This window comes from Phaethon lepturus, unplaced genomic scaffold (assembly GCF_000687285.1).
Source record: "Phaethon lepturus isolate BGI_N335 unplaced genomic scaffold, ASM68728v1 scaffold32933, whole genome shotgun sequence".
Lineage (NCBI taxonomy): Eukaryota > Metazoa > Chordata > Aves > Phaethontiformes > Phaethontidae > Phaethon > Phaethon lepturus.
In genome coordinates this window covers 5,773-18,544 of record NW_010527543.1, presented here as the reverse complement: position 1 = coordinate 18,544, position 12,772 = coordinate 5,773, and the positions used below count along the sequence as shown (strand labels likewise).

The 12,772-nt window shown below is 40.1% G+C and overlaps 1 protein-coding gene across 1 annotated transcript in view; it reads left to right on the top strand.

Moving 5' to 3' along the window:
- The window catches only part of MYO1E (myosin IE), a gene marked incomplete at its 3' end in the record, with an annotated part of 53,520 nt that overhangs the window by 37,936 nt on the left and 2,812 nt on the right, over window positions 1–12,772 (top strand). Inside the window, exons 19-24 of the mRNA XM_010283422.1 lie at window positions 1,084–1,228; window positions 4,321–4,435; window positions 5,119–5,288; window positions 5,741–5,886; window positions 10,801–10,947; window positions 12,304–12,461. Of these exons, the coding sequence (XP_010281724.1) occupies window positions 1,084–1,228; window positions 4,321–4,435; window positions 5,119–5,288; window positions 5,741–5,886; window positions 10,801–10,947; window positions 12,304–12,461 (881 nt within the window). The remainder of the gene's footprint in view (window positions 1–1,083; window positions 1,229–4,320; window positions 4,436–5,118; window positions 5,289–5,740; window positions 5,887–10,800; window positions 10,948–12,303; window positions 12,462–12,772) is intronic.

The following is a 12,772-nucleotide window of genomic DNA, read 5'->3' as shown; positions in this document are numbered from 1 at the left end:
ATCTTAAGAAACAAGAACTTGAGAATTACAACAAACTGAACTTCATACTTCATCACTTTTTTTGTTAGTTGAATAGTTTTACTAATAAGCATGATTTAGTTTATGTAACACAAGTACTCTTAAGGGATTAAAAAAATTGTTAAGAGTAAAGAATATAAAGGATTTGGGGGAGAAATTTGTCACAATATATTTAGCTTTTCTCCAGTATCATTGTTAAACCAGTCCAAATAGCTGCTGCTAGAGAAGTTACTCATCCATAGACACGCTGAGGCCCATCAGTGCTCCTTGGTGGGCAGTGGAACAAGGTAGCTTTGTAACTCCAGCCTGGCAGTTCCAAAAGCCCAAGTTAAGCCTGAAAAAGTGGATGGTTTAAAAGGGGCTGCAGCCTGGCATCCACCTCATTTTCAAGGCTTAAAGGGAATACGGTGAGACAGAAGACTACTCACCTCTTTCTGTCAAAGACATGTTATTACAGCACTTCCCTGCCTCCTTCCTAGCCCTTTGTGTGGTCAGTTCCCAGTGTCACCTCCAGGTAGGGCCAACATCCCTGTATCTTCCCTCTTGTACTAGAGGCCAAGCCAAAGGCTTTCTGGGACAAAGCCAAGAATGGCTACCAGCTGTTGAACAGGTGGGTTTAGGAGCATCAGCTGGCCACTTGCTTAGAAATATGAAAGGCCTTTGTAAGAATAACACAGAAAGAGAAGGCTTGAATGGGAAATTGGCCACGTGTTTGGGAATGAATCTAGAATACCAAGGGTGTAGGTACTTAAATCTGGACCATAAATCATTGCTATCAAATAACCTTGCCCTGGACTTAAAGCGATCACAGCAGAACTTTCTGGAATTAACTACTGCAGTTACAAACAATAACTTAGCATCTGGAAATGGGAGACTCCTGGATGCTGTTGCCCTTCTCAGTGCAGTTGTTTGGTCTTGCTAAACAAGTAACATCTTAATAGTGTCTCTAAGTCCTTGCCGAAATTGTCAGCCCTCCCCGCCCAGGGTAATACTGACTAAGAATCAGTGGTATTCTGCTGCTGCTGTTTGATGTCAGGTTTTAATCTTTTCTCTCTGGTGTTTAAGGTATGCCATTCTAACCAAAGCAACCTGGCCTTCCTGGAAAGGAGAAGAGAAACAAGGAGTTCTCCACCTGCTTCAGTCAGTCAACATGGATCCTGACCAATACCAGCTTGGGAAGTGCAAAGTCTTCATCAAAGCTCCAGAGTCTGTAAGTGTGGCAGAACATGAGTCTTTAAATATGAAACTGTTTTGCTGAGATAAAAGGCCTGCCCACTCAGAAGTTGAGCATGATAAGGTGGGAGAAACCTAAGAATATAAGTCAAGGTGGGCAGGTCTGTCACAGGTGCCTCAAGGCTGTACAGGTATTCTAGGCACTTTTATGACGGGCACAGTATGTAAAGATCCTGTGTGATTTTGACACTAATACGAGGAGTGTTAAATGCATCCAGAAGAGGAGATGGGATATGTAGATGCTTTGGTGTCAGGCTGCACCTGGTGACATTCCATTGGAGAATCTATGTCATTTGAAGGGATATCATGATGTGAAAACATTGTAAGACCATTAGCCCAAGAAAATAGGTCCTCAGTACAAGAACTGCTGATGAAAGTAGAATAGCCCCCCAGTGACAGTAAGGATATGTTATGCATCATTGAGCAAATCAATGTTGCAGAATGACTGCAGCTTGAAATCCCATTCAAAGACGACATTAAGGAAGCATCCCGAGGCTGCTGCGGCTGCTAAACTGCACAGAGTCTGTTGGGAAAAAGTTTTCTTGCGTCACTATTCAGGAAAATTGTCAAGGGAAACACTGTGCTCTACGCAGCAGCATGTATTCCTTATTTATCAGAAGCAATTAGGCTTAGTTTATATAGCATACCTTGCAGTTAAGCATTAGGTGGTAACTGCAGGTAAAGCACCAAGAATCATGTCAAAATAAAAGTAGAACACTTCTATTACTATCATTTTCTTTTCCAGAAACATGCTTCTTGCTCTGCACAGCAACAGTAATTCGGGCAATGACACTGCTGTGCCCAATCACACCGGAAGATCTCTGTTAAAGGGAAAAAGATAATACTTCTCCGAGTTGTAATAGAAATTGTGTTGTTTCTACCATAATGAGGATAAGATAGTATCATCTCTGCTCAGGGACTTTACATTCCTCCCATCTGAGAGTCATGTTTATGTAATAAAGCATGTAGCATTCAAGATGTAAGTTATTAGAATACTTAGGTGCGTGTTGGCAGAGCAGGAAATTCTAGTACAGCGTTAATCCTACTTAGCCAGTTATGAGGAAGTGTGAACTTTAACTGTCTTCCTCTGTAGCACAGGCCACGATTTATTTCCTAAGATTATTGGGGAGTTTTGTCTTACAAAGTTGGTGTGATAGCCTTGGACATTAGTGGATGTCTGATATCTCTTCTTAGGACATTACAGTTGTGACTTTTAGTCCTTTACTGATGACCTCAAGTTAATATAGGGTTGTGGTGAGTACATTCTGGTGAAGTATGTAGTTGAATTAATGCAGACAACTTAATTGCTTGTAATTACAAGGGACCAGAATTAGTAATTTAAGCAACATCCGCCAGTCCTGTTCTAAAGCTCAATTCATGTGTCTCAGTATTAAAGACAAACATCTCTCATTACTAAAGTATTGGCTAGGGTTATATTACTTTTGAGAAAAATAATCTTTTAGACGATCAATGAAAATGCATCTTTCTACCACCAAAGAGAGCACCTGTTGTGCTTAATCAGATGAAAATTACTTGATTTGCTCAGGAGTGTGATGGGAGGCTTTATAACACATATTTTAGGAAAGAATTTATGCAGTTACTTTATTTTATAACTTATGAAGCATATTTTAACTCAGTGTTTTCATTGATAGATGAAAACATCTATCAATAGGTAGATGTCATCAGAGATTTTGCAATTGGCCTTCCTGTTAGAGAAGTAAATGGTGAGTGTTCAGGAGAGACAGCATCAATATTGTTACTGTAACCTCAGATACACAAGATCATGCCCCTGCTGAAGCTGTGGGCTCTGTTTGCATCAAGAACGCTCACGTCTGTGTGCTGAAACCCTATCTAGTGCTTGTGTGTTTGTGAAGAGATTTTTTTTTTTTAACAACTTTGCTATAGATGGAGGGTTGCCAACTGTGAAATAAGGTTTTATGAGTGGCAGAAAGGAGGCTTCGTTATTTACATTTTCTTCAAACACCTGAATAAATAACTCTGTACGAGAGCCAGTGAGATTCTGCGGAAATGGTTTGCATTAGTCAAGTTTCCTTTTTAAGATCAATATCAATAATGGTATTTTTCTAGATTTGCATTGTTTAGGGCAGCAAATCAAACAAAGGCTCCTAAAGCCCAGGTTTGCTTCTTGATATACCTTTTTTTACTAATTTTATCTCTCTTGAAAGCTAGAAGAAAAGTCCTTATGAATATTTAACACACAGTAGAGGGAAATAATAATAGACAGTCATGGCAGTGGACTGATTTAGTACTATAATTGTTAGCCAAATGCTTGTGTTTCTGATGAGGCAAGAAAATACTTAACTAAATCTAAAGTATGTAAAAGGCTATAGTGAAATACGCTGTATCGTACAATGATTACGAAGTTGTTCTAATGCATTAAGTTTGCATATGTTTTAGTGGCACCTGGGAAATTCTCAAAAAAGGGGATGCAGCTTCCATTTCTGTTTTTCTGTTTTGATAAATCAGCATTTCCTCTTGAATTCTGATAACATTTTAGACCCCAAAATCTTACTATGTCATACTGAAATATAAGATCATAGGTGTTAATCCTGCAGCCAGCTGACAAACTTCACTACTGGGGAAGAATGGAGCCAATGGACATGAGAGTATGAAAATCAGACAGGGAAGAAAGTTGCATGTGACCACAGTGCAGATCTGTGGTCATAGATCCCCATAGACATTGTAACATTCTGACAAGAGAAATAGGAATTTTGGAAAATGTGAAGATGGAGGCTGGATGGATGCCCAGTGGAGAACCTTGAGTTGCACCAGTGGACTCTTTCAGGGAGAATCCATATTCCCCTTCCTTCATCATTGGGTATCAAGATTAATGGGTACACTGGTAAGAGCTAGAACCACTCAAGCATCAGAGATTTCTTCCAGAAAAGGTTACCGTAACATTCTGATCTCGGATCCCGTAGTTGTGGTAGAGGCACCAGCTTGGATCTAGAGTGAAATGCACTGGAAAGTTGTCAAATGTAAAATCTGGCTTTTTTTTTTAACTTGTCATGTGAAATGTTTGACCCACCCTACTGTCTCTTTGTACAGCTATTTTTGTTAGAAGAGATGAGAGAGAGGAAATACGACGGGTATGCCAGGGCCATCCAGAAGGCATGGAGGAAGTATGTGGCCAGGAAAAAATACGTACAGATGAGAGAAGAAGGTAGGTCACAACTTCTGATGACACATGGTTGCAGGAACAGAAAGAGTGCCACAAGAGATGGAGGAACTATTCTCGTTCTCTGTAGAGCAAACCATTGCATTCCAGATGACTGTCTGGGAATGACTGCACATTGTTGGACCCCTAAGGTACCACTGATGAGGTTGGCTGCTCTGCATACATGGACTTCTTGGACTACCCAGTGTTCTGCTCTCAAAACAAAGCCAGACTGAGCAGGACAGAGATCAGGGATGCTCCACAGGAAGTGAAAAAGGAAGAGCTTCCTACATTTATACAAGACCTAGATGGTCTGTAGGTGGTAGAAATCAATCCAAGGACTAATGCCTAAGGTTGCTTGTGTGACCTGGGTTATGTGATGACCAACATTCTGGGTTTGGAAGAGTTAATCTTTAACTTCCAGCAAGGAGTGAGAAATTCCTTAGTTCCAGAATTGCTCCCGATTTATCAGAACTGTTGAGCTTGCCATCAGTGTATTTCATTAAGAATGGATTTAATAATTACATGGATCCTTACATAAAGGATTAGTAGCAGTGCTTCACTGTTTTTTCCATATTAGAAGCAATTTCTTCCCAAAAAGTTCTCCTTGAAACAGTTAGCTCTTTCAGATCAGGAGTTCAGAAAACTAAGTAAATGCTATAAATCAATGTTTATTTTTGGTATTTAAGCATCAGATTTATTGCTGAACAAGAAAGAGAGAAGACGGAACAGCATTAACAGGAATTTTGTGGGAGATTACATAGGCATGGAGGACCATCCAGAGCTGCGCCAATTTGTGGGCAAACGGGAGAAGATTGATTTTGCAGACACCGTAACTAAATATGACAGACGGTTTAAGGTAGGTTTAAGAGTAACACGCGCTAATGATTAGTTCTGCCAGGGAGTTACAGATGTCTTTACTGTCCTTTAACAGAAACTCCACCGTGTTAGTGTCATAGTGTCTGGGATACCAGCTTGAAAAACGTGTCTTTGACCTAAAAAGATGCATAGGGAAGCAGTTACACCCTTGTGATCGGAACATTGCCATTGTCAAACTTACTGTCCCAGGATGAAGGCTTTACGGAATTTACTGGGCAGAAAGCTACATTAGTTGGGAAATGGGAAACAAAGCTACTTTCCTGTCCTGTGCAATCTGACTCTGAGGTCATGTGATTAATCGCATCAGGTTATTTTTTCACTTGAACCAAAGACAACAGTATTGCCCTAATCACAGTACATTGTATCTCTGGAACAGCATCACATTAGTGATCTCCACCTAGGTATGTATTTTCAGACAATTTTGTATTTCAGAGCGTGAAGCGGGATCTTGTCCTCACTCCGAAGTGCATATACCTGATTGGGCGTGAAAAGATAAAGCAGGGTCCAGAGAAGGGCCAAGTGAAGGAAGTCTTAAAGCGAAGGATGGAAGTGGAGAGGATTCTTTCTGTTTCTCTAAGGTCAGTACCTTGAAAATATCTTCCCATTGATGTAGAAATTTGTGTAGGACAGGGGAAAAATAAGTTGGTTGGTGAAGGGTGAATTTCTTAAGCTGTATTAATTGAATCTTTGTTTACAAGCAAGCTGAAGCCTTATATTCACTCCCAGCCCTAGTAAGTGCATTATAGCAATAGATGATTGTGTTTGTAGCCAGCACACAAACGTTTACGCATGTATCCACATGCACAAGCAGGTTCCATTAAGTTTTGGCTCAAGCTTGTTTCCCAGAAATAATTCTTGCTTATAGAACTGCACCTTGTACGTGTCCACTGCTTCCTGAAGGGGTGATCTCCCTCTGGTGACCTACTAAAACCTTTATTTCTAGTTGGGTATCACTTCTGTTGACTGAATGTCAAGCCAACCCCAGATTGCAGGACATACCCGAGATGTCCACACAGAGCTGAGAAACCCAGTTAGGTGAGCAAAACCAGTAAGAAATTGCCCACAAGACCAGTGGATTTTTGCCTAAAACATTTCATCCCTTTAAAGATGAGTGAACAAAGTCTCTGGATACCTCTGCATTTCTTAATTGCAGTTTATCAGAGGTGGTAGCTGAGTGTAATTTAATACAAAAGAATACCGATCCAGGGCCACAAGCATACTTCAAATACTGAAATGAATTACTATTTTAGCAGAATACAAGTTACACTTGAGTACTGTGTAGCAATAGCTACTGCAAAGGGTTTTTTTTAGTATATGCTTATAAAACATTCCCATTAGCATAGCCAGAAATCTTGTCACAGGCATTATCCAGTACTTAAAACCACCAGATTTCACATTTTAGCAGAATTCTTCACAGCCATTTCAAGATTAGGGAAAGGTCTGCAAGATAAGTCCGCTTACAGTACCATTTTCAAAACCTGTGGTTTATTCGTCATACATCTTTATACATCGCAACAAAGCAACTGGAGTAGATCTAGGCTAAAGATGAGAGTGGAACCTGTCTTTTAGTGCTCCAAGTTCGGACTGTGTGCTGTGCAAACCTTGAACAGATTGCAGCCAGACGCTAGAATTGGGCCAGTAGCATTCCAAAGGCGTAGTCACGTTGAGTCAGCTAAAAGGATGACTGCCTGCCAAGTTGGTGAAAGCTGTTACACTCTGCTCACATGTAAATAACAGTTCCACAGAACTTTCTGAAGCAAAGGCAAATGTGCTTAGTTCCAAGGAAATACGTATGTTACATTATGTCTAATAACGTTTTGAACTTAGCTGATGGATTTTATTTTCTTGTAAAAAACATTGGGGATTGTATATGCTAAAAGTAGATTCAGAATTACAAGCTATCAAACTGTCCAGGTACTCTTCCAAAACCAAACCCTAAAGAACCTGTGGGTGCAAGAGGGCTTTCCCCTGTTACCGTGTTAGTATGGCCTGAGTTCAAAATGGGTCTTAATCAAGGGACCTCTTACCTCTGTATTGAGGCGGCTCAGTACTAATACAATGCTCTGACTGCAGAGGCTGTAAAAGTTACTGCTTCTTTCAAATCTGAGATAATCTTGTCTCAGTAACAAGAGTTAGTGCTTTTAATATTTAACAGTCTCCAAGTAGTAAAACTAGAGGTGTAGCCTTTTTGTAGTACATGTATTAACCTACTATGTGTTGTAGGGGGGAGGGCAGGACACACACAAAAAAACCCACACAACACAACACACCAAAAAACCAAACAACAAAAGAGTTTTTCAGACGTCAAGCTCAAAGGAAAAATGTGTTAGCTTAAACTTGCATTCTCTCATGTGTTTTCAAAATTCCAGTTTGTTGTCCCTATAGTTTAGATTTTCTACACCTCTAAGATAATTGATTTCTGACTAGTTTTTGAAGTGAATCTCAAACCTCTGCACAGGAGGAAGATGATTGCAATACCATTGTTTGTGGGCTTATCCAGAATGGATTTAACTCTTCTGTATTGCAGTCTCAAAGTTTCATAAGTTTCAATTCTTATTTGTTCTATTTTTCATGCACTATTAAATTTTAACTAAAACGATACAGAATGAGATATTGTTTAGATAGCAATGCAAGAATCCAGTTATCCTCTCTCCTCCTTCCACTTAAAATGTATTTCAAGAAACCTGTGTGCCGTACTTATACACAATAAAGGCAGAATAATCAGCACTATTGACGTGTATTAACAGCAATTAACACTACATAACAATTCAAGTTACTAAAGGAGTTGCAATTTAAAGTACAAATGCCCAACTTGGAATTTGTTCAGGGCCCTGAGAATGACAACCCATCCTTTCATGGAAATGTTACTGTGTTTTTAGTAACAATAAATAACCAAGCTTCATAATTTATCTGATAAGGAGTGACACAGGACATCTTAACAGTATTGTGAAATCAGACTCTGCCAAATGAGCAAAAATAGGACCACTGGTTGGATAATATTTACTGTAGGTCTTGGGCTTTTCTTACACATCTCATTCAGACCCTTGCTGAGGCTCTAGATTTGCTTGATGATAGGAAAGGAGGTCATCTTCTTACTCTCTTTTTATAGATTTCTTATGGCTATTTTGGTACCAATTAGGTAAGTTTTAGTTTCACACACCCTTTTCCAAACTACGGGAAAGATTTCAGAATTTGAAAGGAGATTATGGAGTGCACAGGTGGTGGGTAGATTTTTAGAAAAACGGGCAGTGGTAAAACTCATCCTTTACCTAATGTCTCAGGCAGGTTAGAATTGTATTTTCATACCTGACAGTCAAGAGCACCTCTAGCAGTCCTATGAAGCTATTTTTAATTCTGCGTAAAAAGGTACTCACAGTGTGGAGAGGCAGTCATGGTCTCCAGTAGCCAGATGAAAAGTGAGGGTCAGAAAGCTAGGCCTGCTTCCCCCTTCCAGATTTATAGAGACAGCAATCAGGCAAACTGGCTGGGAGAGGAAAAGGGAGGAGCATGCTCAGAGTGGAAAGCTGTTGATTGCCAGGTAATTAGGATCAGAAAACAGTGATGAGGGCAAATAGATCCAATTTTGTCTCCGAGCTGAATGTTCTTTCAGTTCCTTATGTGCTATAATTAGTTTACTTTTGGAGTTACTCTAAAATGTTAAAGCAATACATAGATTTAGATGAGCTATCAGCACCTTTTTTGGTGTGATGTATCGCTATGCAAACCATTGAAAGAAGCTGTTTCTTAGTGATAGGTATGTAACTTTGGCTAGCCCTTTACCTGGCTGCCAAAGCCACCTGCCTGGTTTTCCACAGCCTTAACCACTGCAGTGCAGATGTTCACACTTCAGTGTTACATATACTGTTAGGAAAAACAGTAATGAAAACTTGTAATGAATGTTAATTCTAAATCCAACAGGATTTCAAAAGTCCATTTCTCCAGAGAGAAATGCAAACTAAGACTGCCTTTTTCACTTAGTAGGTGGTATCTAATGTATTGAAATAAATTGCTGTTATAAAATAGTATTTTCTGATATTAGTAATAGCAGCAGAAGGTTGACCAACAACATTGACAAAAGAGCAGAGAAGCTTTGGCTTCAGCCTCCCTGCAGCAGACTAAACTGCCATCAAAAGGAGCCACGCGTTTTCTGCTAGGAATACTTACCTATATCTAACCAGTGCTCCTTTCCTTCATTGGTTGTGCACCATTTTGTGAAACAGCATGCTGGCGATGTGGTAGTGGTTTTGTGATAAGTTTAAGCAATTCTCAGCTCTGCGCAGCTGTCAAAAGTCCTGCGCTGTTTCTTCTCCCAGCCACACATTTTCCTACACTAGCTAGCACTCAGGTTGCTGCATGGCGATATGGATAAGACATTGAAAAGTATGGGAAGCAGAAAATCAATCTATCTACCAGGAGAGGGCAGGGGATGGATTCTAGCACAAGGGAAGGAACAGAAATGTGCATAAACAAAAAGGGCGGTGGGCAGAGGGAAGGCTGCCCTTTCTGACAGCACAGCAATGTTAACTTGATCTAAACTGGTTATGAAATCACACATGAAATTAGAGGTTTCTTGTCACTTCTAAAATCCAATGCCAATGTGAATGCCAAAATACTGTTAGTTTACTGTGGGATCAGCAAATTGAACCAGCATCCTATGGTTGCTTACACGCTATTCAAGTCAGGAAGTAAGGAGGGACCCATGGCCTCCATTTTCAGGTCTTACAGTTTTGTTTGGAAAGCTTTGTTTCTACCTCTTTGTAGAGAAGACGCAGAAGCAGATAGGCACCAATGTAGCTACAGCTAGGAAGTATGCCAGCATGCTGTTATAGGGAAAAACAATACACATACAAACAAATTACAAGCATGCTGGAACAATGGTAATCCTGGCTAGGACACAACAGAACTGTGTTTACTGTGGGCATGCTGGAAGAGCAGAAGTCAAATTACTGGCAAATTACTGATGTGGGTATCATTTCCTGTGAAGTGGTTTGCAGCATCTTCAGCAGGTGTAAATAAGAGTTGATCTAAAGGTGGCAATGGATCCTGACGTGTGTTTTTTCCTGTGCCAAACCAGTCCAAGCTAAAGCCAATGGAAAGTTGAAAGCTTTCATTCCAAACTAGCTTGCTTTGTGTTTCAGTCTTACTTTAGTAACCATCAAGTTTCCAATTCACCTTTAATCACAAGTTTTGCCATTACTGGAGATGGACTTTAATTGTACCTTTAATAGCACATGTTCTTTTGATAACAGTGACTACTGTAAAACGATGAAGTAGTATTCCTGTCTCAAAAATAATTGTTTCAGGAGTTGATAATGGAATATATGAAAAAAACCCAAGCCTGCTCTCAGAAAGCAAGACTCTCTAATTAATGCTGCTTGGACTTTATGTTTTTAAAAATTAACCATGAGCACTCTGCAACTGTGACTATAATGCTGGCTGTATTTTCTGATGAAATTTTAATCTGAATGGCATATGCTGCGATTTCTTTCCAGCACAATGCAGGATGACGTTTTCATTCTACATGAACAGGAATATGATAGTTTGCTCGAGTCAGTCTTCAAAACGGAGTTTTTAAGCCTCTTATCAAAACGATACGAAGAGAAAACACAAAGAAAACTACCTCTGAAATTTAGCAACACGTGAGTTATGTTTTTTTCAGTGGGCTTTTAAGAATACATTATCTTTGTTCTTGCTGCCAAGGCAGATAAGTGAGTGCAAGAGGCAGCACAGTGTAAAAATCTATATGTGCAAGGAGACCGGGCTTTCTGATTAGCTCATTAGAGTAATAGGTTAGGATGGTACCTGGGCCGTCTGCCACTTTCCACTGTGCACATGCATAGAAAAGTTGCCTTCATTTTACTGAACATGGGATCCGGCTCAAAGGCTCTGCAGCTTTCTGCTTCAGCGCAGCCCTGTGCCGGCAGAGCTGTGACCCTACAGCAAGGGCCAGGCCAGTCATTGCACAATGAATGTGCAACCGTAGTGCAAGCTCCTCATCTCTGTGCTGGCTGCTGCTTCCCATCATGAGAAGGGAGCATCCTCTTCCTAGTCCCTTAACCTTGACATAGGAGTAGAAAAATCATGAAGAAGAGTTTGAAACACAATTCTGGAGACATAAGGTAACAATCTGAAATTCTGGTTTGCTGTAGGGACAGAGAACTGCAGGGTGAGAGGGTAATTCCAAAGGAGCCTCATTAAGTAAATGACATTGGGAACATGTGTTAGAAACAAGCCTGAAAAGCCTAGAACATGTTTGATCTGCACTTCACCTCTAAGGACATGCTGGAAACTATCCCCACAAACATGTGCTTTTGTTAATATGCCTACCTTTTAAGCTGATTAGCAACAACAGGCCCTGGCTTTGTATGTTTATTTCATTCCCTTCAAAAAAGTGGAAGAACTATAAAAGGTAACAGGAGATTATTACCACACATGTGTACACAGAAAAAAAATTTGAATTTGAAAGACTGAAGTATATGTATGCAAAAAGGTTTACTCCCAGAACATGCACAAGGCCCACTCCTAAAGCATATATTGGCAATACATGCTGTGTATATATATACATATATATACGCATCTAATGTATTCATACATCTAATGGTAGATACAGAAGAATGTTTAGGAACAGAGCCCTCTAGCTTGCTCCAGGAGAGTCTGCTGCAGAGGCAGTGATGTTTGATGGCAGTTAAGATCTCTTACTCAGACCTTTGCACATTTTTCCTCAAAGCTCACTGTACTGTCCCTCCTGCTAAACTTCATTTGAGTAGCTCTACCAGGAAAGTTGAAATATCAGTTAAGAACAGCATTTTAAAAAGCATGAGAGAGAGATTTAATCAGGTGGCTTATGTCAGCTAAGTCACTTGGGGAATACAGATTCTCAGTCTAAGCTTCTTTTATTTCTATTTCTAAGTTATCTGCTGTGAAGTGATACTGTCCTGATTTGACATGGAAATGCTTCCTGCTTTTTTGGTTATGTGTTCATGTGCTTCTATTAGACTTGAAGTGAAGCTGAAAAAGGAGAGCTGGGGGCCCTGGAGTAGCGCTGGTTCTCGACAAGTGCAATTCATGCAAGGCCAAGGAGATATAGCTATTCTCAAGCCAAGTAATAAAGTGCTGCAGATCAGCATCGGACCAGGGCTACCAAAGAATTCCCGTAAGTATGAGTTTCCTTTAGAAATTAGTTGAGTGGTTTAGAAATTTAGAGAATGGATGATGACTCCTCTCCTTGCTTGCCTCTAGCCTCAGCATGCTCTTTATTATTTCTCTGTAACACTGAAAAGAAGAACCAAGTTATAGATCCTAATGATACAGCAGAATTCCCTGCTGCTGCTCTACAGTCATGCTGGCATTTTGTTAACTTTCACTTTGTTACTGTCACTGTATACCAGCTGTTCTGAAATGTCTGAAATTCTTTGCCCTGCAGCAAAAGACATGAGGGCATTTATCACGTGACAGTACAAATGG